Source organism: Coccinella septempunctata, chromosome 1, assembly GCF_907165205.1.
Source record: "Coccinella septempunctata chromosome 1, icCocSept1.1, whole genome shotgun sequence".
In the NCBI taxonomy this organism is placed as follows: Eukaryota; Metazoa; Arthropoda; class Insecta; order Coleoptera; family Coccinellidae; genus Coccinella; species Coccinella septempunctata.
In genome coordinates this window covers 37802325-37830123 of record NC_058189.1, presented here as the reverse complement: position 1 = coordinate 37830123, position 27799 = coordinate 37802325, and the positions used below count along the sequence as shown (strand labels likewise).

The following is a 27799-nucleotide window of genomic DNA, read 5'->3' as shown; positions in this document are numbered from 1 at the left end:
AAGAATCGTCCAATGATTTTTCTCTTGGAGCAGAATCTTGGAGGTAGAATAGGAACGAAGACAAATAAGCGCTAAAAGTTTGCGACGGAAAAAATACGGGAAATTCGGTAGAGCAGTGTAGTGAAAAGAAAGCACCCCCCGATTCGTATGTGGAAAGTCTAGTGCTCGTAAAAGTTCCCTGCCAAGCATCATCAGGCTTGAGCGACGATTGCAGAAAAGGTAAAAGTTCCAATTTGATTTTTCTCGTTTTGGATTCAGAAAAATCTTGAATATAGTTCTGAGATTTTGACGATTCCGAAAAGTTGTCATAACTTTTTTGTCTTTGAAGTTACAGATCTGAAACTTGAACCTTCTTAGGCACTTTCAAACGTAGAGTCATTCGGGGTAACTGAGCGCAGTGGTTAAGTGTGCGCAGTGCGTATATCTCGACTACGCAATGTATGAAAGAGGAGTTCATTTGGGTGAAGCAAGGGCGCAGAATCGCCATATTAGTTTTTCATAGGAGTGCGCCGTGCCACGTTTCTTTAACTTTTTATTTGCAATCAATCAAATTCAATAGTTTTCTTGTTACTTTTTAGCATCTCTGCAAATTCTGCCAGGTCCAAGTTCCGAGTCCCTCAGTGTTAAACAATATTTTATTTGTTTATGGGCATATTGATCTAAATATATAATAAAAAATTTTAGGTTCTCTTAGCTGCTCAACTCTATAAGAACGTCAATTCAAATTTTGGCTTACTGGGGAAAGTGTGCGCGGGTAAGTGTGCGCATCATAGATTCATTATATGGGCATTAGTTCAGTGAGGAATAAATTATGACATTGTTGATTTTCTTGGTTAAGACTCGATCAATATTGTCCTATTTGTTCAGAAAAATATGAAAAGCCACCAACAGGGGAATGTATAAAGTGTTGTGTTCACTAAGAATTGTGGCACGAAGAATAATGCACTGCTTGTAAAAAGCAATAAACAGCATTTTTCTAATATTGTAACATTTTGATGACATTATTTTGTGATTTGTTTTGATTGTGTGGTTCAGTAAGCACTGCGTTCACTTACCCCGTGAGGGTGCGCACACTTACCCGCAATACGGGGCATGTGAACGCACTCCGACGTTCACTATTAAATTTTTTTTTGCGGAAAAAAAAACGTTTTTGTTTGTTTGCTTTTTGATGTTTCCTTATAGATTACAAAATTCTCTTACTTATGAATATGTTTTAATTTTCCTAGCTTCAACATTTGAAACAGAGTTTGGCTTGAAAGGCAAAAGTGCGCACAGTTGCCCCGAATGACTCTATAATCTATCGACAAAAGATTTTTTCCAATTCAAAAAAACAGATTCAATAAAAGTTTGCATTTAAAAAAATTAAAGTTCACCTAATGATTCGAAATGAAAAAATATTTTGAGCTCATCAGTGGATTCAGTGCCTGTAGAACATTCATGTTTAACATATTTGTAACTTCAAAGACCAAAAAGTTATGAGAACTTTACGAAATTGTCAAACTCAAAAACGAAGTATCGTAGGAGGCTGCGGTTTTCACCATTCTTTGTTTCTCCGAAAAAGAGCTCGAAGATGTGTCAACCGTTTTCTTCTAGCTGCTATAGTTCTCGAGATCCTCTCAGTAGACAACGAATTTTGCCCACCCCGTGCATACAGGGCCCTAATTTTTGCTGGAAATGACAAGAGAGTAACTTACAAATAAAAACTGAAATGGTCTGCAGCTATAAAAATTCAGACCAAGGTAATAAGTAAGTACTAAGTATTGTTGAAATAATTATGGATTCAACAGTTTTGATAATTAATCATCAAAAAACACTTCAAGCAACTCTCAGGAATCCAAGTTCTTTAAAACTTCATTTTTACGTTGAAAATTTGTGCAGGAAATTTAAAGCACACGTTCAGTTTTTTGTGGTCTTTTCAAATATTGAAACAGATTCTCAAAATTTCGATTCACAGGGTTTTGTTTAGAGGATTCAAACGATTCATAATATTTTGTTAACCCGATCCTGGATTTTTCTTAAGGTTATCGCGTGATTCATTTGAGCTTTGTATAAATATTAAGAAAATATACTGGGTGATTCGTTTGATATGGGAAGAAACGAGCAAAATTCATTTAACATCCTGTATCTCGGCTACGAAGACAGTAGGAGCCAATAAATGTGGTATTTACAGAACCACCTCGGTGCCACCACAGCACTCTTAAACTGTTAAGAGGGCTGTGGTGCCACGCACCCTGAATATTTTGTTCATTTTTTGTTATTTCCAAGTGTACTCAGATGAATTCGCGGCGTATTTATTGGCTGAGAAATTCACTAAAGTGGGGCGTAGAGTCTCGCCTAAGAAACGACTTTTTGCTGCCTCAGTTGAAATGTATAAAAACTTCAAAAAATCAATTGACATTTTATTTAAGTACAACTTATTTTTGATTGCGCAACTTTTTCAAATACCTTCAACCTCGTAAAGTTGAATGCTTCTAGTCTAGTGACATTACTGATTTGGTAGCGAGATCTTTTATATTTCTGTTTGTAAATTCATTCTTATTCGCTATTTTCTCAAATTTATCAGAAAAAAATTGCAGCATTCACTGAATGTACTACTGATGCCTTCAATCACTACTCGAAGAAAAATGATCATAGATCATACCTTTAGATGTCTGTTGAATATCACCAAGGCTCTTCTGTCCAAAAAACTTTTTCGTTTGATAATCTCGTTCAGGTAGCGATAGTAAATGCCAAGTCCATTGATACAAAGCAAGTAAATCACATCTGATAAGATCCTCGCCATTAATGTAGGTGAACTTAGGCCATAGTAGGTTATGAAAACCAATATCAAGATGTGTATAACGGTCGTCAATAATCCCAAGACAACGGTGAAGGCAAGATTCGAAATGAAAAGGAACACGTAACAACTGATCACAATATGAGTTGTATAGGCCGGTCTGAGTTGCGCATTTAAATCGCTCATGAAATAATAGAGAGGCACTACCACATTCACTGCATTGAGTATAACGAATAGTACTATAGTGATTATTTTCAACGTCCTCTTTCTTAGTGTCACATATCCGCAACCGTCCGTAACAAAGAACATTTTCACTGAAAAACACATCATGAATCCGTAAACCACCAATTCTAAAACATTCGAAGATGTATCACGTGAGGTGAACATGATCAATAGAAAATGCGCACTGAAAATCGCCATTTGAATCAACATCAGAAGGGCGAAGAACGCTTGATGAAGCCTCTGTATGTACATCTCGAATAGATTTCGCAGATCTTTCGATTTGAAGATTTTCTTCAGATGTGACAGAACCCATTGCCTCTCGTCTTCAATGTCATCGAATTCCATGTCAATCGTTAGATGTAATCTGTTCTTTATGTTGTGAATGCTTTGTCTTGCGTTAATGACATTAACATCTTCGTAATCTTCTTTATCATCATCATTCTCAATCTTCCTTCCTTCATTCTTAATGAAGGACATTTTGCAGTTTCCAGTTTATTGTTGTCAAATGTATGTCGACTGAGCTTTGTCCATAGTGTCCCTGCAATGATATTTCTTATAATAAATGCAAAACCTACGTATAATTGAAATAAAATATTATGCGGCATGAAAATCGCAACATTAGATAGGGGCTGAATAGGGAATACTCCTTCTGACGAAAATGATGTATTTTTTATGAAATATCTTTGAAACATCACATTTTGAAATAACCATTTCAATCGTTTCCAAAAAAAATTATTTTAAGCACTAAAAAATTAAAAATAAAAATGGGTATTTAAAGTTTAAAGCGTTTTGTGAGAATTGCACAAGCTAGCAAATATGCCTTGATAATAAAGGACAACAAATGCATTATCTTGATGAGATAGACAAAGATGGCTGTTTATGAAGTCTGCGACGAACGAGGAAGGTCGTAAAATTTTATGGGATTTTTATGGCCGGTTGCAGTTGAAGCTCGCCAGTAAGTACGCGCCTGTAGATCAACAGCTGTTATTTTATGAACAAGCTGATGGGACATTGTCCTTTTCATTGTCTTGTATGCGCTGTTGCCAAATCGTAAACTCCGCACAAAGCGATTTAAATTTTAAAACCCCATATTTGAAGGATGATTTTGAATAGTTTCCGCGGTGCATTTGAAAAATTCATGAATGAAACTCATAATTATTCAGTTAAACTTGCATATGTAGTGATAATCCAAATTGAGGAGAATTCCCCATTTGGTCGAAAATTCAAATTCCGTTTTTTAAATTATTTATAAATACGACAAAAGGGAATTAGATAGATGATCATTAATTTCGATTGATATACAGGGTGGGCTAAATTCGTTGTCTACTGAGGGGATCTCGAGAACTATGAGTTCTAGAAGAAACCGGATGACAAATTCTCTAGCTCTTTGTTCCTGAGTAATCCAAATCTAAAAACAGAACCAGCCTATCATTTGTAGATTCTGAGTAATGACTAAAAATTGAGATATTGCCATTTTCAATAATGCTGAAGTAGAAATAGATGCATAGGAAAAATTATTCGACTATCGGTAATTCCGATCACAGAGTACCGAGTCCAGGAAAAATAAATGCATAATTAACAGTCACTATATGGTAACGCTTACCTATTTTTATGTACTTATTATTCAATAGTGAAAGAAAAAGTAAAAAAAAAGTGAAAAAAAAATTTAGGTAAATAGTTACATATGATACATTTTTGAAATCAGCAAAAAATTTGGAGCAAGATAAAAAGACTTTCAACTATAGTGAACATTTGAAAAATCAGGATCTTGAAAATGACTGGATCGAAAAGTTTAATGAACTCATAAAAAAGGACTTCTAGAATATTATAATGATTTCCGAGAACAAGATGAAACAAGCGAATAATTCAGCATTATCGAAAGTGGCAAATTCCCTCATTTTTGTTCATAACTTAACATCTAAAAATTATAGGCCGGTTGTGTTTTCAGATTTGAATTATTCAGGAAAAAAGAGCTCGAGAATGTGTCATCCGTTTTCTTATAGATCTTATAATTCTCGAGATCCCCTCAGTAGACAACGAATTTTGCCCACCCTGTACAGAGTTAGTCTTTGACCAGTGCATATATTCGACAGAAACAGAAAGATTCACAATATTGGGTACTGGCTGAATGCAACTCTACGAAGGCGTAGAAGGGCCACATAATATTTTAAAAATATTTTCCTTAAATTCCGAATTTGAAGTCGGAATTTAGTTAAATTCCGAGTTCAAAGTCGGAATTTTATTTAGTTCAAAACTTCTACAGTGTGTTCTACGACGACGTAGATTTGTTCCTGAATTACAGTTTGCTTTTCTACAAATATTCAAATTCATATAATACTAGATTTTCCCACATTTATGATGGATGAATGATTATGTATGTCGCAGGCTTATCATAATATCAGTCATATAATACGCCTAGGCTTTTTCAATATGACTAGGCGAATTGTGAAACTAACAAAGTAAATGAAAATCGGACAAGATGACTGATTATTTAAGACTTGTTATAATACGCCTTATGCTTCTCAGTCTTTTTGTTATTGTACGTGATGTTTTAAGAATTTGATGTATAAAATACGTCGTATTATAATACGACTGGCAGTGTACCAGACAAATCATAGAAATCCCATATAGGACAAAAAAATAAATAATTATAGATTTTGATTATTTATTACAACATGGTCCACCCTTATCACATTTGATTGTATATTTCATAAGGGATTTGATTTGGTTTGCGAGAACACTCTTTGAATCCCCGTCCTTCGAATTTTGGAAATAATCTTAAAGCTTCCCTTGAGGAAATTACCCTATTCTCTGGAATATTAATCACTTCATTAATGTGGCAATCTCATCCCTCGAAACCATCGGTTTAACAGTACATGGATGGTACCAATTTGGTGAAAATCATTGGAGATTTTTACTATGGTTCCTAAGATATTTTTGGAATCCAGAGGTCCTCTATCTAGGAACTTCGATTGCTACGGTTTGACCTATCTCAAGAAGTTTCAATTTCTTATTACTCAAGTTCAGCATTCTTTCCGCAGTCTTTTTTGGCCCATTACATTACGCTACTACTACTGTTTTTTTGGTCATTATCACTATTTCTTCATTTTTGCATAAATTGCACAATTAGCATGACAAGCCGTCAGTCCTTTCACCATACGACGAGTATAATCAATCAGAATCCAAAGTATTCGCGCGTTTTTGAAATTTGACAATAATAAGCCTAATGAGCAGCAGGCGTATTATAATACGCCTCAAATTGTCAGTCAAACTGTGAGATCCAGGATTATTGCTGTGATATTGCAATATGCCTAGTCGTATTGAAAAAGCCTAGGCGTATTATGATATGACTGATATTACAATAAAAATCGACATGTACATAGGGTGTACATTATTATTTGAGTTTTCTTTCATGAGAGGTCATAACAATGATATGACAACCTTTTACATGCATGACATGACATGACATGAATGTTTTTTTAGACATGAATTTTTTTTAGGTATATTCCGGATATTTCATGAATAAATTTCCTTCTCATATGTACTCGTAAGGCTATTTCAATAGACAAGAAATCAGTACACCCCGAGGTACACCCGGTATGCTTTGATGTTTCTTACATGAAGAGGTCATTACAACGGTGAGAAAACTTCATATAGGCTGTTCTATGACGAATTGGTTCATTTCCAAATATACTGAGATATTCATGAGAGGATTCAGATTTCACAAAATAAACACGTTGTTCTTTAATAAATATTGAACTTGATGTATTTTATTGATGAAAATTGTCATTAGGTTTATGTTTTTGAATAATTATGAAATTATGGTCGTAGACAGGTAGACGTCAGGTTGGGCACAACCTCCCTCCACCCCAGTATTGAAATAGTAACCATAAATGAACATTGAGCTCCCAGGCCCCCCAAAAAAAAGGCTACGCTAATGTAAAGATTTTATGTATACAGAAGGTGGATATCTTCTGCGTTTTTCTCATGAGGAAGTCGAAACTATAGAGTGAGAACCACATAAAGCTCGTTGGAAATCACCTCTTCATTGAAGAAAACAGAATCCAAGAACCATGTGTTCATAATATTCCTTATCGATTTCTATTATGTACCTGTACCTATGTACCTACATATGGAAAACTAGTTTTTATAAGAGATTCTGTATATCGAGAAAGCGGAAGCCGTTATGGAACAGCCTGTATAATATTTTCATAATACATACATACATGACATATGATTTCATGCAAGGAGAGTTGAATAATATCAAAAAACATCCTGTATAAATAACAATCACATTCATCATAAATGTACGAACACGCAATATTAATGAATTTCAGTATTCACTGGGGAGATATTTGAAGTGCAGGGTATTTGTACACGTTTTCTTTCTCACTACTCATTAATGCTGGCACTATGCCAAGGAGACCATCTGAAAACCAATCAAGAGAAGAGATGCCCCAAAGTTTATACTGTCCATGGGTCAATCACAAAAAATCAAAGGAGGGAATAAAATGATAAATCCAAGAAAACGATTAATGTCCGGTGATACCCGCTATCCGGTGCTATCCGACTTCCCCCTATGTTAAAAAAAAGAAGATTGTCAAAAAATGAAACTCTTGCCCAGACACGAAAACTTGTCCTCCTTAAATTATAAAGAAATCTAAATAACAAACGGTCATTACAGCAGAAATAGCAAAAAGAACAGCTTTATGGAGAACATATCTGCGAAGTTCTTACCTGTAAGAAAAAGCCAACGAAATAATAAAGGTACACCTCCAAGCAGAAAAATCTGACTTTGACAACGTCAGGAGAAATGAAAATAAAAAAGGAGTTCTCATAAGGTCCGAAAAAGAAATGGATGAGACCTCCCAAAACAAGTCAGTCACAACCAGGAAAAGCAGCAAATTTTCAAGTAGCAAATCCCAAAGATGTCAGCTATTAGAAATAGAACTCGAGAGAGAACGGAAATTGGCAGAAATCGAAAAGAAATTATTGGATAAAGAAACTGAATTGAATATGGCACAACTGAAATATAGAAATTCTAGCGATCTCTTATGAGAGATCGCTAGAGTCTTCGTCGTATGCGACGAAGGAATAAAATCTGTGACCAGCAAGTCATCTTTTGTAGAAAAATGGATGAATACGTACGATCCCAATCCAGAATACAAAGATGTAGTTAATTCTTAAAAACCTAAATATTCTAATAATCCTGAAAATATAGCGGAAGAGCTGACGATAAAACAATTTATGGCTCGACAATTTTTCAGCAAAGAACTTCCAGTATTTTCGGAGAACCAGGCGAGTGGATGAACTTCATTCATTAATTCAGGGGAACTACTAAGATTTGCGGATTTTCAACAGCAGAATACATGGTACGGTTACAAAAAAGCCTCAAAGGTAAGGCTAAAAAATTTGTAAGTGCTCTACTAACATTCACACAAGAAGTAGACAAAATAATTGAGACCCTTGAGATGAGATATGGAAGACCAGAAGTTATTATTCAAGATCTCATTGACTCTGTGAGAAAAATTCCTGATATGAAAGAAGAAAAATTGGACACCGTTATGGGTTTCTCAAATAAAGTTCAAAATTTAACAGCAACTATCCAAAGCCTCAACTGGGAGGAGTACTCCTCAAATCCTCAGTTGCTGTGCGATGTCGTGAGAAAACTAAATCCGAACCTGAAATTTGAATGGGGGAGGAAAGTTGTGGAGCTGAAAAAAGAACTCAAGTAGGTTTCTATAATGGAGTTCTTCCAATGGTTAGCTGAAACTAGCGAAGCTGTCATGTATGTTGTACCAGAACATGATCAAGAGAAAAGGGAGAAATATGTGTGTTCTACATCTATCCAACAGGAGAAAACAGTATATAAATGTAAATATTGCAAGAAAGACGGACATAAGTTTGAAAAATTTAATTCCTTTAGGAAAATTGAAATCGATAATCGTTGGAATTGGGCCAGAGAAAACAAAGTATGTTTCACCTGCCTTTCGTCCTGCTTCCATCATACAAAATTCTGTAAAAGTAAAAAGAAGTGTGACGTGAATGGTTGTCTCTTCAAACACAATCCTTTACTTCATAAAGAACCAGAAAGAAATTCATATTTGGAAGAGCGAGTCAATCACCACATCATGGGAAGAGAAGGAGGAAAAAATGATCTAGTTCTATCAAAGTCAGAACTAGGATGGATTTTACAAGGAAATATCGGCAAAAATTATTTGGGGCGAGTAGACGAAGAATTTTCCTTCTTTGTTATGCATCAATATGAAGAATTGGAAGAACTTGTGGAAAATTCATTCGAAATTGACTGTTTGGGGGTGAAATATTATAATAAAGAACAAAATTCGCACGTACTTCGAGCTGAAGCAATTCTAGAAAAAACCTCGAGAAGAATTGGTCCAAACAAATGGAAAACTGGCCCTGGCCTCTTATGGAAAAACGATGATGTCGAATTACCGAACAATAAATTCACTGCTTTGACTAGGCTCAAGTCTATCGAAAGAAAGATGGTTATAAATGAAGCATTTGGAATCGAATAAAAAAATAAAATTGAAGAGTATGTGGAGAAAGGTTATGCTAGAAAATTGTCCTACAGTGAAGTCCAACAAAGAAGCGGACGTAGATGGTTTCTACCACATTTTGCCGTGACCAATAAAAACAAACCAGGCAAAATACGATTCGTTTTCGATGCTGCGGCGAAAACAAATGGTGTTAGTCTAAACGACGTTCTTCTGAAAGGTCCCGATCTGTTAAACTCCTTGCTTGGAGTAATTTTTAAATTCAGACAAAGAAACATTGCAGTAACAGCATATATTCAAGAAATGTTTCATAGAATTTTAATCAGACCAGGAGACAGAAATGCACAACTCTTCCTCTACAAATTATAAAGAAATCTAAATAACAGACGGTCATTACACGAAGTAAGGGAACAAAACATAGACACACTCTATTATTACTGAAGTTATGACGCGCAATAAACACAAATGTTGATGTGAACATCATCAAGTTCGACAACTCGAATTCATGAAAATTCAACATTTTCAAAGCACAACTTATATTTTTCATTGTTTCAGTCGATTTTACTTGAAAAATAAGGAGTTACGTTAATTAATCCCATAACTAAAATGAAAACTTCCTAAGTTATCGAAGAAAAACTTGAAATAAGGAATTAGAGCCATTTTACGCAAGCTATGGCATACGGTTGAAATGAACGTCAACTCAGCTATCTAATGATACAAAAATATACTGGATGTGCCATTCGAAATAAGAAAGTAGTAAGACCGTTTCCGGTATAAACAGAAATTGCGTAGGTCTGAACAAAATTCAGGGAGAAAGCTCATTGTCGAAAACAAAAGCATGCAAATTTTCAGCACAAAATTATGATTAGTTTTCCATAAATTCCTAATAGGCCATCGCAGTGGACCAAACTCCATATCAACCAGAAGTTGCCACTTCCAAAATTTACGATTTTCCCACATAACTCAACATTTCTTTCCCTTGATTAGGTTCAATAAGACGGAATGAAGATTTTCTTCACTGATTCAGATTACAAGATAAGTATTTTTCAACTACTTTCAAAAAGTAATGGAAGAAACAAGAAAATAAGCAATGTTGTACTTTCTCCAATCTTTCCGTTTCTATCCATGGAGTGAGATGAATTCTTCCACATATCGTACACTTCATATTATAGGTAATAGTTGAAGAATTGTTTTCATCATCAATTTATTTAGCTATTTAATCAGCAATTAGCACTGTCAAACTCGCAGAATTTTCAGTATAATTATACTCATACTCACGAAAAGGCAGCTATAATTTGAATTGAAGTATAATTCTCAGCTCACACAGGAACAGGAAAACTCATCTATTTATTATTGCGAAAGTTCACTCATGAGTGGACGTATACGTTCCATCCTCTCATTCATTTCATTCACTGATTTAATTTGTTTTTGAATAGGTATAGTAATATTCACATGCATTAAATTGGAAAAATCATTCAGTTTCAATATGTACATAAATGATCGTTTTCGAGATTCCATTCAATATCTCATATACAATGAGATAAAAGATATTTTATCTCATCATGGAGTGTCTCACATCAATTTCAAACTTAATGTGTCATCTTTGAAAGTCCCGCATCTACTGTATCCCTATCGAAATTGAAAAATTGTATTCAATTGATATCGAAGTTGTTTATGAATAGTATACAGTCCCTGGCCAGTTTATTAGACGCACTGAGGATTTTTTTTTATATTTACTGGTATTGCCCGAGGAAAAAGCAGAATATTTGAATTTCATTTCCACAGAATGTCAGTTTTATCTACGACTCTCATTAAATTGTTCTATTTGGCATTTATTTTTGATGTTGTAGTATTAGTACTAAAGTATGAATCAGTAATATGTCTTCCAGTGGACGTCTTGCATTCTGCAGGATCGGACGTTATTTCGATAATCCACATATGAAATCATCATCCTCGAATGCAGCAAACCGAACAATTCTGCATTGATAGTATGAAGCTCTCTTAGCTACACAGGGTGGCTCAGCAAAATATTAGAATTTCATGTTTAATCGTCAATAAATCAATATTTTTTATTGAATATGATACATTATATGTGTAAACCATTTATATATGAAGTATATATAACATATATATTCAATTTAATAATTCAATATTCAAAAACCAATAACCTAATAACAAATTTCAAAGCGTGTTTAATTGAGATTTTGCATCGAATCAATGCGTCTAATAATATGGCCAGGGACTGTAGATATGCATCATGGTAAAAATGCATCACAATAGTACACATTTCTGCTTCGAAGTGTGATTAGGACTTGTTAGTTTTGAAGAAGAACTATTTTATTCGGAAAATTTAGGCTTATCCAGAATCGAGGTTAATTACCAATATACCCTTCATATCCTTCCCACATCCTCTTTCTTTAGTCAATATAAAATATTTTTCAGTGCAAATGAATTGACATATGCACATTATATCTCCCATATACCTTCCTTAAAATATTCTTGCGAACATATTTTGGACGTGTGGGAAAAGATTTTATTCGCCACATGAGTGTATATACCTACAGTTTTGTAAAATCCGATTCCCCTGAATACGTCCCTGCCGCAGCTCGAAAACTTGTGACGTGACTACTCTCAGTTTCTCTGGACGCTGCTGGAACATTCTCGAATGGGGACGTATCGATATAAAAGATACGCACGGTGGACCCCAGGCTAGTAAGTGTTCTGAATAGAGTCAAGTGAACAGTGAATTCCGAAGAGTTACAAAGTGCAAAAGGGGTGAAAGTAAATTAGTGACTGTGTAGATAAGTTAGTTCCTGCATAGGTATAAATTAGTCGGGTAGTTCTGTGAATGAATTGGACGTTCTCAACGAGGACAATTTGATTAACCATTTGAATGTTGCACTGGCGTCAAAAGTGGGACCTATTGAACTGTCGAGTCAATTGAATTGTGAAGGATTCTGATTGCCGATAACGAGATAACAAGCGGAGGAAAGGGACTAGGCGAGTATGGACTTTTTCAAGAAAGCCTTCGAACAAATGGGCTTAAAAATGAAGGAGAGCACCAAGAAAATGGGAAATAAAATGGAAGAAAACACTAATAAAATGAAGGAAAATGCTGAAAGTATGGAGGATAATTTGGAAATCCATATTGCAAATTGGGGAACAATCAGGCCCGGATCTACGATTTTTTCTGACCGGGGCAAATATTCATGATGGCGCCCCCCCCCCCCTTCTAAGGTTCGTAGGAAAAATCTAATTGCATATTCGTCATCACTTTCAACCCGAGTTATTTTTTTCACTAGTTCGAGGTCGTATAGATTACGAATATGCAATTAGATTTTTCCTAAGATGAGTACCTACTTTGGGAAAAAAATCACTCATATTTTTTTTCCATTTTTTCATCAAAAGATATTTTTTCTCATTGTTCCATTAAAAGTTATTCTTTTCCCAAAATACTCCCAAAAATTGCATAAATAAAAAAAAATTAAAAAGTTTGTATTTACAAGAATGTCGTTTGCAACCCGCCATCGTCTATCGTTTTTACCCGCGCTTCATGAACGAAATTATTCCGAACAAAAAATTATTTTTTTAACTATATATATCGACCCGGATCATTTTACATATTAACTCAAGGTAGATCACGAATATGCAATTAGATTTTTGGAGGATCAGTATTTCGAGGAATAAACCACTTTTAGTGCAAAATTTCGGAAATATTGGTCAACTTTGAGGAGCTGTAGCAGCTAGAAAAAAGGCACTAGTCATATGCTGTTTTTTTGGTGATGAATTGGTTCTTTGCAAATATAAAAATCCACACTTCATTCATCTATCTCGAACGGTTCAGATTTTATGAGTTTTTCCGCGAAGGTCCAAAATTTCCGATTTTTCATCGACCATAACTTGAAAAGTAATTTTTTTTTTAAATATCTGTTTGCATATTCGTATTCTACGCCCTCGAATTAGTTTACAGAATGAATTCGGTTTTGATCGGAGACCAAAGATATTCTTCAGAAAACCGCCCACTTTGTATATATTTCATTTTGTGAAAACAATTAAAAAAACCTCAATTTCGTGAAACTTTTGTATAAAACATTTTTTTGTACCTCTCTTAGTAACAAAGTTGAAGGGGGGCTCAAATTATGGTGAAAAATTCGGTAATCTATGGAAAATTTGAAAAAATTTCGATCTTACCGATTTCCACCAAAATTGTTGTTTTTACTAAGGCATAGATTACGAATATGCAAACAGAATTATGCTGAAAGGATTAGTTTTTATGTTATGGTCTATAGAAAATCGGAAATTTTGGCCCTTAGTTCCAGATGGGAAGGCGATGAGTCGGCAATTCCCCAGGCAAAGAAATAACTGCTTGGAACGCAGTGTAAACATATCAGATCTTTCAACCTATTTCACCCAAGTGTGGCGGTCATTCTTAGATGACTGAATAATATGCAGTTAATTTAGCCCTCATTGATTTTAAAGATTTTAGGCATAGTGATGGTTTATCATGTTTCCATTCTACAGTTTCCATTTTAGCATTAGAAAATTAATTTTTTCCGAGAAAATCAAAAGTAAAAAATTTTTAACCTCTGGTTGATTTTGGCGCCCCCTTAGGCTGGCGCCCGGGGCAAGCGCCCCGCTTGCCCCCCCCTAGATCCGGGCCTGGGAACAATTACTCTGAGTTGGACAACAGGATTAGAAAAATGAAAGAAATATTAGGTGATATAGAAGGGGAAACGCAAGAAAAATTTGAAGAACATGAAAACCATGGACGAGCGGTTGAGCAGGAAAGTTAGCAAATTTTGTTCTGTAAAGCTGGAAAATAGAGGTGAACCAAGGTGCATAGGAAGATCCAATCTCCAACCTTTGATTAAAAATCAACTTGGTACACATACCAAAAGCTTTTTGAAGCAGCAGTCAATGTCAATAGTTGGGAGAAGAGGGAAGCGATGACCTTGATTGTTGCACTGAGGGGAGAGTTATGGAAAGACAAACATTCAAACAAACAAACTAAAAAGCAGACTATCATTTATGATAGTAGAAAGCATTACGCTATATTTCCCCTGGTTTCACAAAACTTGGATTGCGAGATAAACGATTTGACAGTCACCTGATTCCCAAAACGAAATCATTTCTGAATATATTGAAAAAGTAGCAATAGAGAATCATTGAATGGATGTATGAATGCTCCTGACTGAATTATGGATTGAAAACAAATTGACGTTTACCCGTAAATCAAGCGCTGATTCTCCGACCAAGCTTTGTGAAACCAGGGGTTAGTGTATAATTGGAGTTTGTCGTGCACCCCCTACAAATGGTTGAGGGTAGTTGAATTTTTTTAAATGTACGTTTTGTGCATGGAATGGGATTTGTCAATTATGGGGTTTTTATAGAATTTTTTATAATATGTATGAAATGGGCAAACACCTTAAATGTTACACTTTTTTCTCGTACTGTGAGGTCGTACTTAGGTATTTTCTCATTTCTTCTTAGCACTATCATTCTGCAAAATTCAACGCATTGAATGAAGAAAGTATCAATTCATTTGTAAATTTTTGTAAAATTGTAAATTCTTTAATTCTTTGTAAATTCTCAAATTTTTTGTTGTCTGTTATGGCCTATTGTTGTTTTCTTTACTTAATAAACATAATTATTATTATTTATTCTTTCAATTGCGATTTTTATTTCAGTTAAGTAATCAAAAACTACCCTAAGAAAAAAAAATATGTTTTGAAAAATTTCATTATTTCAAAAACATCAATCGGAGTTATTGTCAGTGACCCTAAAAAATACAAAATATTGAAAATTAAAATAATAAATAAGGAAGGCAAAAATGTAGATTCGGGTGACTTGAGACGATTGTTGAATTTAACTTGCCATATTTTCAAAACGGTGACCTATTTTTATCTGAAAAAGAGGTTCGAATATGCTTAATGAATCAGACTATTGATTAGGATATATACCATGCTTCAGAATTCGGATATAAATTTTGAAATAATTTAAATATACTTGTCCCAAGTCACCTTTCGATTTGGGAGGGTTGGGACACAAGTTAAAATCTATTGATTTCTCAACTCTCAAATGAAATAGGTGATTTGTGACGGTGTATAGATTTGAAAAATTAGAATTTGTGATTATATAGTTGAAATTCGGTAAGGAAATTGAATGATAAACCCCTGTTAAAGCGAAAGTAAATATATAAATATATTGCAACTCAAATGTAAAAAAACTATACAAAACAAGGGAACTTGGTGATTTCTTTGTGGAAATAACGTGAAAATAATGATATCCTGCAAAAAATCGGCATATTTCCTGCTGCCAATGCGCCGCTTGTATCTATTCGACATTGTCCCAAGTCACCCTATGAAACAGCAAAATAAATTAATGAGATCTGTGTTGCCGTTTGATTTGTAAACAACCTTGTATCATGACATATCTAATATCCCAATATCCCACGTATCTAGAAAAAAAAATTACACATGCACAAACTGAAACACATGTACAGCATACTAGAGAGTATAAGAGCCATAAAAAAAAGCGCTTTTACTCTCCAGAATTCGTTAATTTTTCCTGTCAATTTAAACGCTCTGGTCACGGCAAACTCAACAGGAATTAATTGTTAAACTAACCGAAAAGACGCTACACAATCTTATAAGTTTGTCCCTTCACTCATAAATGGTAAGAATCAAAGAAATCTGCAAGGGGGGTAATTGTCCCAAGTTACAGGACTGTCTCAAGTCACCCGAATCTACCGGTAGGTAGTTAATTTTTACCCACTCTGTAAGTAATTTGAGTTGAGGAAGTTTTCGTGGCGATTGGCCTTTTTTAGAGTTCTGGGTAGATTTGAAAGAGTTCTGGAATTCCTGATTTAAGTTTTGAATAGTCCTTTTGAATCGTGGGTTCCAATGAAAAAAACAATTATTGGCGCTAACTTCTCGATTTTTTTTTAAATTTAGTTCTTGTGTTATTTTTATTTCAAAAAGAAAGAATTCTAGAGTTCTTGAGCGGTTTTTGAGAAAGTTCTGCGAAAATAAAAAAAATATGAACATTGGTTTTTGCCGCTTGAAAAACATTCTTTTGATTGCAAAAAATAGATATTTTAGTTCTGATGAAAATTTTGAATAGCGCTTGGCGAGTTCTACAAAATAAGTCAAAAAACGAAACAATTTATCAGCAATAATATAATCAGAAATTTGAAAACCAATGTTTTTCTATGTTGGCAAAACTTGATCTCCGAAGAGTTCTGATGAAAGTTGTAGCCCGATGCGAGTTCTACAAAATATGTCAACAAGAGAGATGAATCGAAAAAAAATAAACTTTTTCAATTTATCAGCTATAATAAGCTGAAAAATTCGAAAAACAAATATTTCACATGGTGGTAAAGATTCACCTCAGAAGAGTTCTGAGTGGCGCTTGATTACAAAATATGTCAAGGAGTTCAATCGAAAGAACGAACTTTTTCGCTTTCATTATAAAAGTTGTAGAGCATAACATTTTATACAAATTTTGTCCCAAGCAATTTTTTCTACGTTCAAACGTTTTTGAGATATATGGCGATTAACCCTTAATAACCTGAGTTATGATCACTATTCTAATTGAATAAATATTCTTTATAGAGTGTACAAGACAAAAACAACTCAATTTCTGTTTGAAAATTGTATAGTTTTTGTTTGAGAAAAATATTGTTACATATATGTAACGCTAATAGCTACAGTTACTGAGAAATAAAATAGATTTGCCAGTGAAATTTGCGTTACATATGTGTAACACTAGGTTATTATGGGTTAATGCGAGGAGTTTAGCGTTACATGCTGAAGCGAAAATTCACTCGTTGGAAAATAGTACATTCTAAGGTTCAATCACAGACGACACTAAAATTTTCGTGACTAATTTCGAAATTTTCATCATAAAAATACCCTGTCATTTTGACAATTGGATGAATGTAGATTAGACTCGGATTCTACATTGACCTTGAACTTTCGCATGTGTGGCTAAGCTTCTCGCCCTTATCGCCCTTTAACTCGAGAACGGTTAAGAGTGTGTAAAATTGCTTCAGACAAAAGTTGTGTAGAATTTTATTATCTATAACTTTCATAATGAATACAAAAACGATAAAAGGTACAGGCAGAAAAATATTCGCAAAAAAAATATTCGCAAAAAAAAAAATTTATCATCTTCAGTGTCAGATTAAGAAAACCCTCCGTGATTAGTGTGAGATTAATTGGTCAACACGTTTGCAACACCGAGATTAACCATCTGTATGATAATCTAACACGCTCGAGTGTGTACAAGTAACGATTTTTTTTAACATTTTGAGAGGACCGCTGTGACCTTGCGTCACGTTCAAATTGTCAGTACCTTGAAAAATAGCTTCCTTCGGGTCCAATTAACATATCCTCCAAAAATCTGGAATTTTTTCTTCTTACCATTTTCAACTCTTCCGTACGGCCAGTCCCACCGCGCAAACTGTCAGATAAGCATGAATTCATTAACAGAGACACGTAGGGCATATACAGTATTTTAATCTGACACGCTCGAGTATGTACACCTGACAATTTTTTTTTACATCTTTGAGACCCTGCAGACGCTTTCACCACCGCTGAAAATGCATACATCATAGAACCTATTTTTCTTTCTACCATTTAATGTTCAAAATCCACTAGGTCTCCACGACGCTCGAGTAAATCCCGATTTAGCATCGTTTGCTCCCCAACTATTACATTGGAACCAGTTTTACTCATTATTATTATTGTTGCGTAAATCTACTGGTGTTTCATAACAACGAACAGTTTGTTCCATGGGATTATCTGAAGTATCCTGATTGATATCGATAGATATTAATCCACAAATTTTTTATAGATATGTTTAGGTGAAATTGGGTTCCCAGTGTTTCGGTGCGTTAATTATCGTGATTTTACAGGTGAGTTTGTTACATAATCCCTCGAAATGAGAAAATGAAACTTAAAATTAATATTTTCGAATTCACTAGACCATTTGAAAGGAGCAGTTGTATAGACGTCTTCGTTACTTCTCACTCTATTGAAAATTAGAAAAAAAAGTATGCAACTCGCTTAGCTCGTTTCGTAGAAATACGGTCATTACGAAAAATCATGCACGCGTATCGAAAACAACATTCACTTATTTGGTCGAACGGGTTTATTGAATTGATTTGGCCGATACTTGATACTTGATGAAAATTCATAATTGAACTCATTTAGATCAAACAGATTTTGAGGTTTCCACAAAATAAGTTTTCAATCCACGACACGTGATTCGCTATCACAATAGCATTTTCAAATGGGTCATCTGCCTGAAATTGATCATTTTCTAGATATTCAACAAAGAATTCTGGACAAAAAAAAATTGGATATCCTTTGGATGTTTTCGGACAGTATTAGGATGTCCAGGATATATATATCCATTGGTTGTTTAATTGAAGTACAATGTCCATACCATATATCCAATATGTGCCCTTCATGGACACAATGACAAGGTTACATGTGTCCACATAGTCCTAAAATAGTCCCGGACCGACTCAATACAGGCAATGTCCAAAAGATGACCATACCGAATATTCAGTAGAAGTTCGTGATGAATATAATACAGCCATATATGATATACAAAAAAAATATAATAAATTATGTAGTTTTTCATGGCAATAACGGAATTTCCGAAGGGGATGGTAAAAATATAGATTTTTGGGGCTTGAATGAAAAATCATGATATTCTGAGTACTGCCCTGAAAATATTGATATTTCATGAACCGTTTGGAAGAGCTTTCTGAAGTGAACAAACCCATAAAATTTGATCGAAATCAGACCTTGAATTCCAGAGTTATGGCTATCGCAAATTTAGGTCAATATTCATGAATCACCACGTATCTCCCAAACTAATAGCTTTAGGCTCGGTTGTTCAATTCATGTTTAAGCCGAGATTTAAGTTGATCCTGGATCAACGTGACAGATTTGAACGGAAATGTCAAAATTAATCCAGGATTAACTTTAATCACGAATTGAACAACCAGGCCTTGGGATACAAAACAAGCAAGTTTTCTGAAAGGCCTAGATGACCTGCATTCACCATTGGGCTATGGCCAACGACTCATGAAACACCCTTGCTAAACCCTAGGCTACGTCCGCATAGAAAGGCGGCTTGCTTAGCGCCTAGAACCCAGCGGCTTGCATTCTGGCTACTGGCTAGGATACACCACAACCGTCTGTAGAAGGTTGTGGATACACTGTGTCCGCACTGAGAAGTGGTTTGTGTGATGGGTCCCTAGGTGCCTTGGTGATTTGCTTGTCGGCGCGGTGGTAAGATGTCACTTTCAAAAATAGCTCCAAAACTCCTACTCACAGAAAATTCATCTTTAAAATATACCAATTCAAAGCATTATTCATCGTGTCGGGTTCATGATAAGTCACGGTCACGTCATGGGGAGTTCTGTATAAACAATTGCGTAATTTTGGCGAAAAATTTTACGAATATTTGCGTATGTCCAGAAAAATATTTGATCCATTTCTCAGTAAAATAGGAGGAAATTTACTACCTTTTTAAGACAACTGCATTTTGATGGAGGTTATAAGATGGATTATACAGAGGTTCTCTTTTAAAAACTGATTAATATTTCATCCATTTTGTTATACTCAAAATGTTTGTCGCCTGGCGTTAAAATTTCAACACGTTTGGCTGACCGACTACCGAATGCGAAGTTGAGCGAAGCTGAGCGTTTTAAATGACAATATAATTGACAAGCTACGAATCGAGTGACGTAGCTTGTCATTTAGCAATGAAAACGCTCAACGCATTCGGTCAGCCTTTGTTCACTTCGATACTCGCTAAGGCCAGGCGCAAATAGAAACCCAGGTTGGTGAGGGGACGCAGCTTTTTTCTGCGCTCCACGTACTATCCATATACAAAGAGACATAGACTGAGCAATGTCAGCATGAAAATGTCTTTTTTATAGAAAGAGAGAAATGATCGTCGGGCATTTACCTGTCTTTTTTTTGTTCACATAGAGGTGAGTGTGAACCAATCAAAATTCTAGAAAAAGATAACTGCATGCCCGACGTGCGTTTTTCTCTGTCACTTTTTTGACCGTATTTCATGCATAGATATAAAGGGAAGGCACAGTCCATGTCTATATGTCTAGGGTACTATCTGACAAGTCACTGTCACGCTTTATTTGCGCGGTCTTGTTCTTTTCTATGTTTTACAAAAGCTCACGCTACGTCACCCCATATATCCAAATCCAAAAATCTAGACGCCCTCTGCCGACTGAATTACAAAACTACTTTGTCAGTACTGCAAAGTCTAAACAAGTGTTGTTTCTTATGTTTCATATCTCACGTTGTCCAACAAAGTTTTATATGTAACTAGCTGACCCGGCAAACGTTGCCATATAAATAATTTCCATGTTGTATCATAAAAAAATAGAAATTAAAAATTTTGTCTAAAAAATAAAAAAAAAATTTAGGGGTGGACTACCCCTAACATTTAGGGGGATGAAAAATAGATGTTAGCCGATTCTCATAGATACCGGATAAGCACCAAAAATTTCATCAAAATCGGTCAAGCCGTTTCGGAGGAGTATGGCAACGAAAACTGTGACACGAGAATTTTATATATTAGATTATTATTTGGAGAAGTCATATTGGGATTATTGTCAGGATTTCTGGATAGAAAATATTGATTCCGAAAAAATATTGGAAAAGGTATTTATACCAGTGCTTTTAACTGGCAGGAGGAAATTTTAGATTAAACGATTTTTCTTCGCGAGAGTTTTCTGCTAAATTCAATTGACGATTTAAAAATGAGTACAATTTCATAATTTTCATACTTCCAAATGAATGCCTTTTCTCATTGTAGAACTTGTTCCATGAGCTGAATCATATTTATGTCTCTTGAGATTTCAGTATGAGGAATACCTATATCATAACTTGGAATTGGAGCATTTTCCATAGAAGCTTTAAAACTTCCACATAAACGCTTTACTTATCAAGATGTTTAGTTTCTGCCTCCTCTACAAACTCAGTGAATTCTACCTCAACATTATAACCTAGGTTTACTTCAAGAAAGAATCTGTGATATAATAGAAATTTGTGTCTAGGTACAGTGGATACCAATATCATCGCTCGATTTTATTCCACAATTCATCCCCTTCAAATGTAGTATGTTTTCATTCATTCCGAGAAAAGCATCGACTGTATCGAAATTTTGCAAAGGACATTTTTCTCCAGAATTGAATGGGAAACCATAAGAAGGGGTTGTTATTTTCAACCCCTCATAATAAAGTTATGAAATCTAAAAAAATTGTTCAATATCTATATAAGACTATTTCAGGATGAGTGTTTATTAAAAGCACAACTGAGTTTCTCTGTAAAAGAGATTTTTGTTTTTATTATTTACATAATTCATTTGATATAAACATTATGTACAAAATCTTACCTGTAAAAGAGAAACGACATTTAATGCTTATAATTAAAATATGTCATCAATCTCTTACGACAGGGAATAGAACGATATGATAAAAATCACAGAACAAAACTGACTCAAGTCATAACAATCAAAATAATGGAATACATTTTCTTTACATCACCCCCCATGGGGAAGAAAGTATTCACAACATATTATTCATGCGGCTTCTTTTCTAGTTTTTATTTTTTCGTGCAGGGATTAGTTTGGATATATGAAAAAGGTTTGACTCGGATTTCCTGTGACCGGTATTAACCCTATAAATCGAAGGCGATAGTTTTTCGACAATCTCATATGGTCCAATTCTCAGTTCGTCAAGTTTCTTCCTATTTAATCTGTTTCCATTTTCAACAAACACCATGTCATCAACATTGAGTTCAAGATGTTCACGACCTTTATTATAGATTTTCTCGTTATATTCATGATTTTTTAATGTGTTTTTTAATGAAATTTTTCTATCTTCAGTTAAAGTTTGCTCAGAAATGTTCTCTTTTAATTCCTTAGGCAAAACAGTGGCATCTGTACCATTCAACAAATACGATGGTGGGTACTGTGTGACTGTATGCACTGTGTCATTATATTTTTGTACACATTCCTGAGCAACAGATGTCCAAGCTTTCTTTTTCTCATCTTCATTAATTTTACACCTGGCGATTTGCTGTTCAATTTCTTTCCTATCTTCGATTGTACAGCGATATGGCCTCTTACTGCAATATTTTCTTCAAGTAGATCAATATGTGCTTCATAACCCGATACCGTGCCCACATCGTACTTGTCTTTAGCAAAAACAGATAAATTTTGTTGTATCAGTTCATCTATTATTGATTGCTGATCATAGTTCAGGTGATTGACATGAATTTCGAAATGTTTTGTCTCGATGTTCTCATTGAAATTGATCAAATATTCACCTCCATTCATATCAATTTTACTTTCAACAGCTTTTGAAGAACCGTGTTCTTCATATTTTTCATTCATTATTTCTTTAGAAATGGTAACATGTCTTATTGGATTTCTTTGATTAATTTCTAAATTTTCATTTTGTGTTAAACAGAAACTTTTTATACAATCTAAACCAATCAGAAAATCATAATCGAAGTTTGTTTTATCTATAACGAAAATATTCATTTTCTTTTCCATGTCAAAAATTTTCACATTAAGTGATACCATACCACTTGCTTGTTTAACGCCATTAATCGTTTTCAAATTAGTTTTATTGAAATAACGTTTATTTTTATTAACCACTTTCAACAATCTAGAGTTGATAAGAGACACATTCGAACCGGAATCGTAGACACCAAATATGTTAACGTTTTTATTCAATACTAATTTCACTTTGATCAATGGCGGCACTACAAGTTTTTTGGATCCTCATCTTGAAGTTCGCATTCTATTTCTGAGTTATTAACAATTTTGATTTGATTTTTTTGATTTGATCGTTTGTCCTTTTCATTGAACCAACAAGAAGATTCTAAATGATAACGAACTCCCTTTTTCAGTTTCTCACAAATGCTACATTTATGTTTCTTTTCTGGGTTTGGTTTTGCATCAGATTTTTGTTTCAATGTTCTATTCTTGACAAGATGTTCTAACCTCCCAATTTCATTGAACAAATCTTGTGTTTCCAAAATTTCCTCTCTGTTAATCCTATCCACAATGAAATTGGGCAGGCCAGCAGCGATTAAGTCTATTAGAGTTCCCTGGTCAACTTTTTTTCTTACCTCTAGTATTAGTTTTTCTTTTTTCACAGCATATTCCAGTAGAGAGCCAGTTTGGTATTTAAAAAATATCGCATACCTACTAGCAGACCAGCCCTTGTTAGCGTAAGTTTGGCAAAAATTTTTCCTCCAATCTGACCATTCAGAATCAAATGTTAGTTTTATCATCATGGAATTATACCAGTCCACACATGATTTCTCCAGAAACAATCTGAATATCTCAATTTTTTCCCTATCATCAGTTATTTCAAATCTATCGCATTCTTTTTCAAAAACTTCAAGCCATTGATATGAATCTGTAGTTCTACCATCATATTTTTCAAGAACAAATCTCTCGGCTGCTTGCCTCACATTCTGTTTCTTCTGTTTCTCTTGATTTTTCACCAGTTTTTCCAAGATTTTGACCATAGGATTGCTTTCATCCAATATTTGGGTAGTGTTAGATGAACAATTGCTTATTTGTTGATTTGCTTCATCTAAGTACATATCCATGAAAACCATGTTACCGTCTTCATCGAAGTAGGTTTTTTTAATATCTTCTGTTAAGGCTATCCAAACATTCCTGTATTGATGTCTTCGTTTTAAGGTATTCTTGATTATTGTGAAATTCTTTGTAGCACAGATTTCTTTATGGAAGAATGCCACTTGAAAATCTTCTGGTATCAAAAATATTCTGCCATCTTCAGTGTTGATAGAAGTTACGGCAATGTGATTTGATTTTCCATCTTGAGAGGGTTTTACTTCAAAGGTGAACCTTAGTTTAGACATCTTCGTCTTCAATTTGTCAAGAAATGTCGTTTTATAAGACTATTTCAGGATGAGTGTTTATTAAAAGCACAACTGAGTTTCTCTGTAAAAGAGATTTTTGTTTTTATTATTTACATAATTCATTTGATATAAACATTATGTACAAAATCTTACCTGTAAAAGAGAAACGACATTTAATGCTTATAATTAAAATATGTCATCAATCTCTTACGACAGGGAATAGAACGATATGATAAAAATCACAGAACAAAACTGACTCAAGTCATAACAATCAAAATAAAGGAATACATTTTCTTTACATCTACTTAATGCTTTATATTATGTTAAGTTTTATGACTCAGTGTTTTTTAGAACAGGTAAAAAAATTTAAAACTGTCAACTCGTCATCGCCTTCCAAAGGCTGTATCTTGAAAGGGAGGTCAATTTCGAACAAAATAAATAGGAACTACCTCTGACTTCTTTGGTTTTTGATTTTTATCACACCTATTGCCTTCCTCTATCGATTTATACATGTATTACATGAAAGAGTTGATATAATGAAGATGGTGCTACCAGTATTTCGTAGTGTATATTTTTTCACCAGAAAATTATATTGAGAATAAAGAATCCATTAATGAAGTCCATATTGATCATTTTCTCGAAAACTGTTGTATCAATTAGAAACAAATCTTGGAATCACACATAGTTTTCGAATTGAGATGCGTAGTATGTTGAATTTCAGTTCGATTTTCCAGTTTGGAAAGTCTTCATTAATGAAATGGCGGAAACAAACTTTCATGTAGTTAAACAAAGTCTTCCTAATTTATGGGATATTGCATATCCTGACTAGTAGTCTTTCGTCTTTCCATATGTTATTCCGAACGTTATTTGGCTCACACCAACGATTTTTTTCCATTTACTTTCGGAAGATTTGAAAACTGATTTCCATAATTGAAGATCGTCTTGACAAATATTTACATTGGCAGACGCTACTGTAGGAAGTGGTGCATAATGAATGCACAAAATAATGTCACCAAATTCAATACACTCTTCTTGTGTAAAAACGTTATAAAACACCAATAATTTTAGGATTTTTTCAGTGTCATATAGAGAATTCCCTGGCTTCACACGAAAATACGACCAAACTTTGAATCTTTTTACGAATGTCAACACCACTAAACACACTTGAGTACTTTCTCCAATAACACTAGTGGCAATAAAAAATTAATGTCCAACAAGTGAGAAAAATTTAAATATTAATCGAAAAATTCGAAATACTCTTGAAAAATGACTACGACTCTACTAACTATTCATTTCGAAATACAATCCACATTTGCATCCCCAATTATCAATAGTTCAATTTTGTTTTTACTGGCTCCCTCAATGAACATGTTTCTTATAGACTATTTTGGAATTACGGATGTCACATTTTTTAAATGTCTCATAGATGATATTGTTTTATCTTTCGTAAAATATTTCATTCGATTAATCTTTGGTACTGTAATGCGCAAGAGAGGGAGTTTATGAAATAGATTTTTACAAAAAAAGATCTCAAATGTACTGCCATATCACACAGAATAATACAGTACCTAAGTGAGTGTTTTCTCGGAAAACACAAATACGAGAAAACAGCTTCAGAAATTCCAGATTTTTCAACACGAATGTAAACGCATCCAGCTTCAACCGGGGCCTGTTGCCGTTTCTTATCACTCGAGTCGATAAGGTCCATTTTCGCACTACAGCCAAGGGAGATCAGCACATCAGCTGACATTAACGTAACCTATGTACCTAACTTCAGTCATCAGCTGACCCAGATTTGTACTTTTATATTTCAGTTAGACCTAAAACTGCAATATCATCAACTTCGAGTCTTTCTTATTTTCACTGCCCAACAATTTTTCCCCATGCCAGTTATGTACAATAAGTTCAAAATGAGGATCTTTCAAAATTACTACATTGAGAGGTTCTATTTCATTCCATTCCATTGCTGTATCCCGTTACCGGGAATAAATCTACAAAAAGAAGAAAAAAAAATAAATAAATAAATTGCGAACAGACTTGTAATTTCTTAGGGCTAGTTGCGACTGTGTGCCCTCCTGTGACTAAAGAGATCCAACCGTGACCTGCAGATCCTTCCACACTCAGGGCATGGATATAGTCACCAACCAGATCTGGTCGCCGCTGTATCTCGATTCTCCATCGTAACTGTGTACCAAAGACCTCCACTGTGACCTGTCTAACGCTAGTTGTTCCCAGTTATGATTGGCATTAACTAATTTTAGGGATTGATGTAGTGTATCCTTAAACCGCTTATACTGGCCTCCTGGTTTCCGGGCTCCCTCAGTGAATTCGCCATATAGGGCTATTTTGGGGAGTCTTGTGTCTTGCATCCTCAGAATGTGGCCGCTCCATCTGAGTCGGGCCCTCGTTACTTGATTTTGAAACACTCTGTCCTTTAGCTTCCAGAATGCCCGTGATGCCGAATTGATACGGTTTTGTATTTCCGTGTCTAGATTAGCCCTAGTATTTATGAAGCTTTCCAAGTATTTGAACTGCTCGACCTGTTCTAGAGTTTCATTCTCCAGGCTGATATCTGTTTGAAGGCTTTCTGGCGGACTTACCAGGATTTTGGTTATGTTCAGTTTCGCAAACAATTGAATTGACTTAGGTTATGAAGGAAGATATAGAAACATCTTGAGTAAGTAAAGGGTTTATGCACTCTCAGGTGGGAGTTTTCAGGTATCTATCTAAGAAAAATCTGTTCAAGCAAAATCTATCAAAGGAAAATTATTCAATGTTATGATATATTCTGTATCCTGAAATCTAAAATGGATTGATGTTGAAAATCACAGGTCATGAAATATTTAAAGTATAATGTTCTCACATTTCTAACAATTGATTCATGATTAAGACTATTGTCCTGATGGAACCATATTTGTTTCAATCTTAGAATAACAGGAATGAGCATATTGCTCATTTCAATTTGACCGGAATGGAGGAGAAATATGGCCGACATATATTTCCGTTTCAACAGTGACGTAGGACAATGAAGTTTCCAAAAAATTAATTTCAATAGTAAGTTGATTCTGATAAATCAAAAAAATTAGGAAAGCACTGACGTAAAGTCAAAAGCGTTTTCAAGCTCGTTCAAATTGATAATCAAAGCGGAAATTCACCCCGCCTAACACTGCTTGGCTATATACTTAATGGTATTAAGGTCTATGACTTAACATCACCTACGCCCATGGAGTGTTATTGTAATGGGATAACCTTGTTATATGCAAAGATATTACTGTGTAATATCTTTGGTTATTCTTCTTCTTGATTCTCAAGCAGACTACTCAGCAGCCAGT

General features: G+C 34.6%; 2 protein-coding genes across 2 annotated transcripts in view; one reads left to right on the top strand and one right to left on the bottom strand.

The window, feature by feature from the left end:
* The window catches only part of LOC123314494 (adenylate cyclase type 2-like), a 40502-nt gene extending 29378 nt beyond the window's left edge, over positions 1-11124 (bottom strand). The window contains exons 1-2 of the mRNA XM_044899814.1: positions 10795-11124; positions 2642-3536 (exon numbers count right to left, since the gene is read on the bottom strand). Coding sequence (XP_044755749.1) covers positions 2642-3475 — 834 coding nt within the window. The 5' untranslated portion in view covers positions 3476-3536; positions 10795-11124. The remainder of the gene's footprint in view (positions 1-2641; positions 3537-10794) is intronic.
* Positions 11125-18301: 7177 nt separating this feature from the next.
* Positions 18302-27799, top strand: part of LOC123309343 (heparan-alpha-glucosaminide N-acetyltransferase-like) — a 78230-nt gene continuing 68732 nt past the window's right edge. The window contains exon 1 of the mRNA XM_044892419.1: positions 18302-18433. The gene's annotated coding sequence lies outside the window, so the exon portion shown is untranslated. The remainder of the gene's footprint in view (positions 18434-27799) is intronic.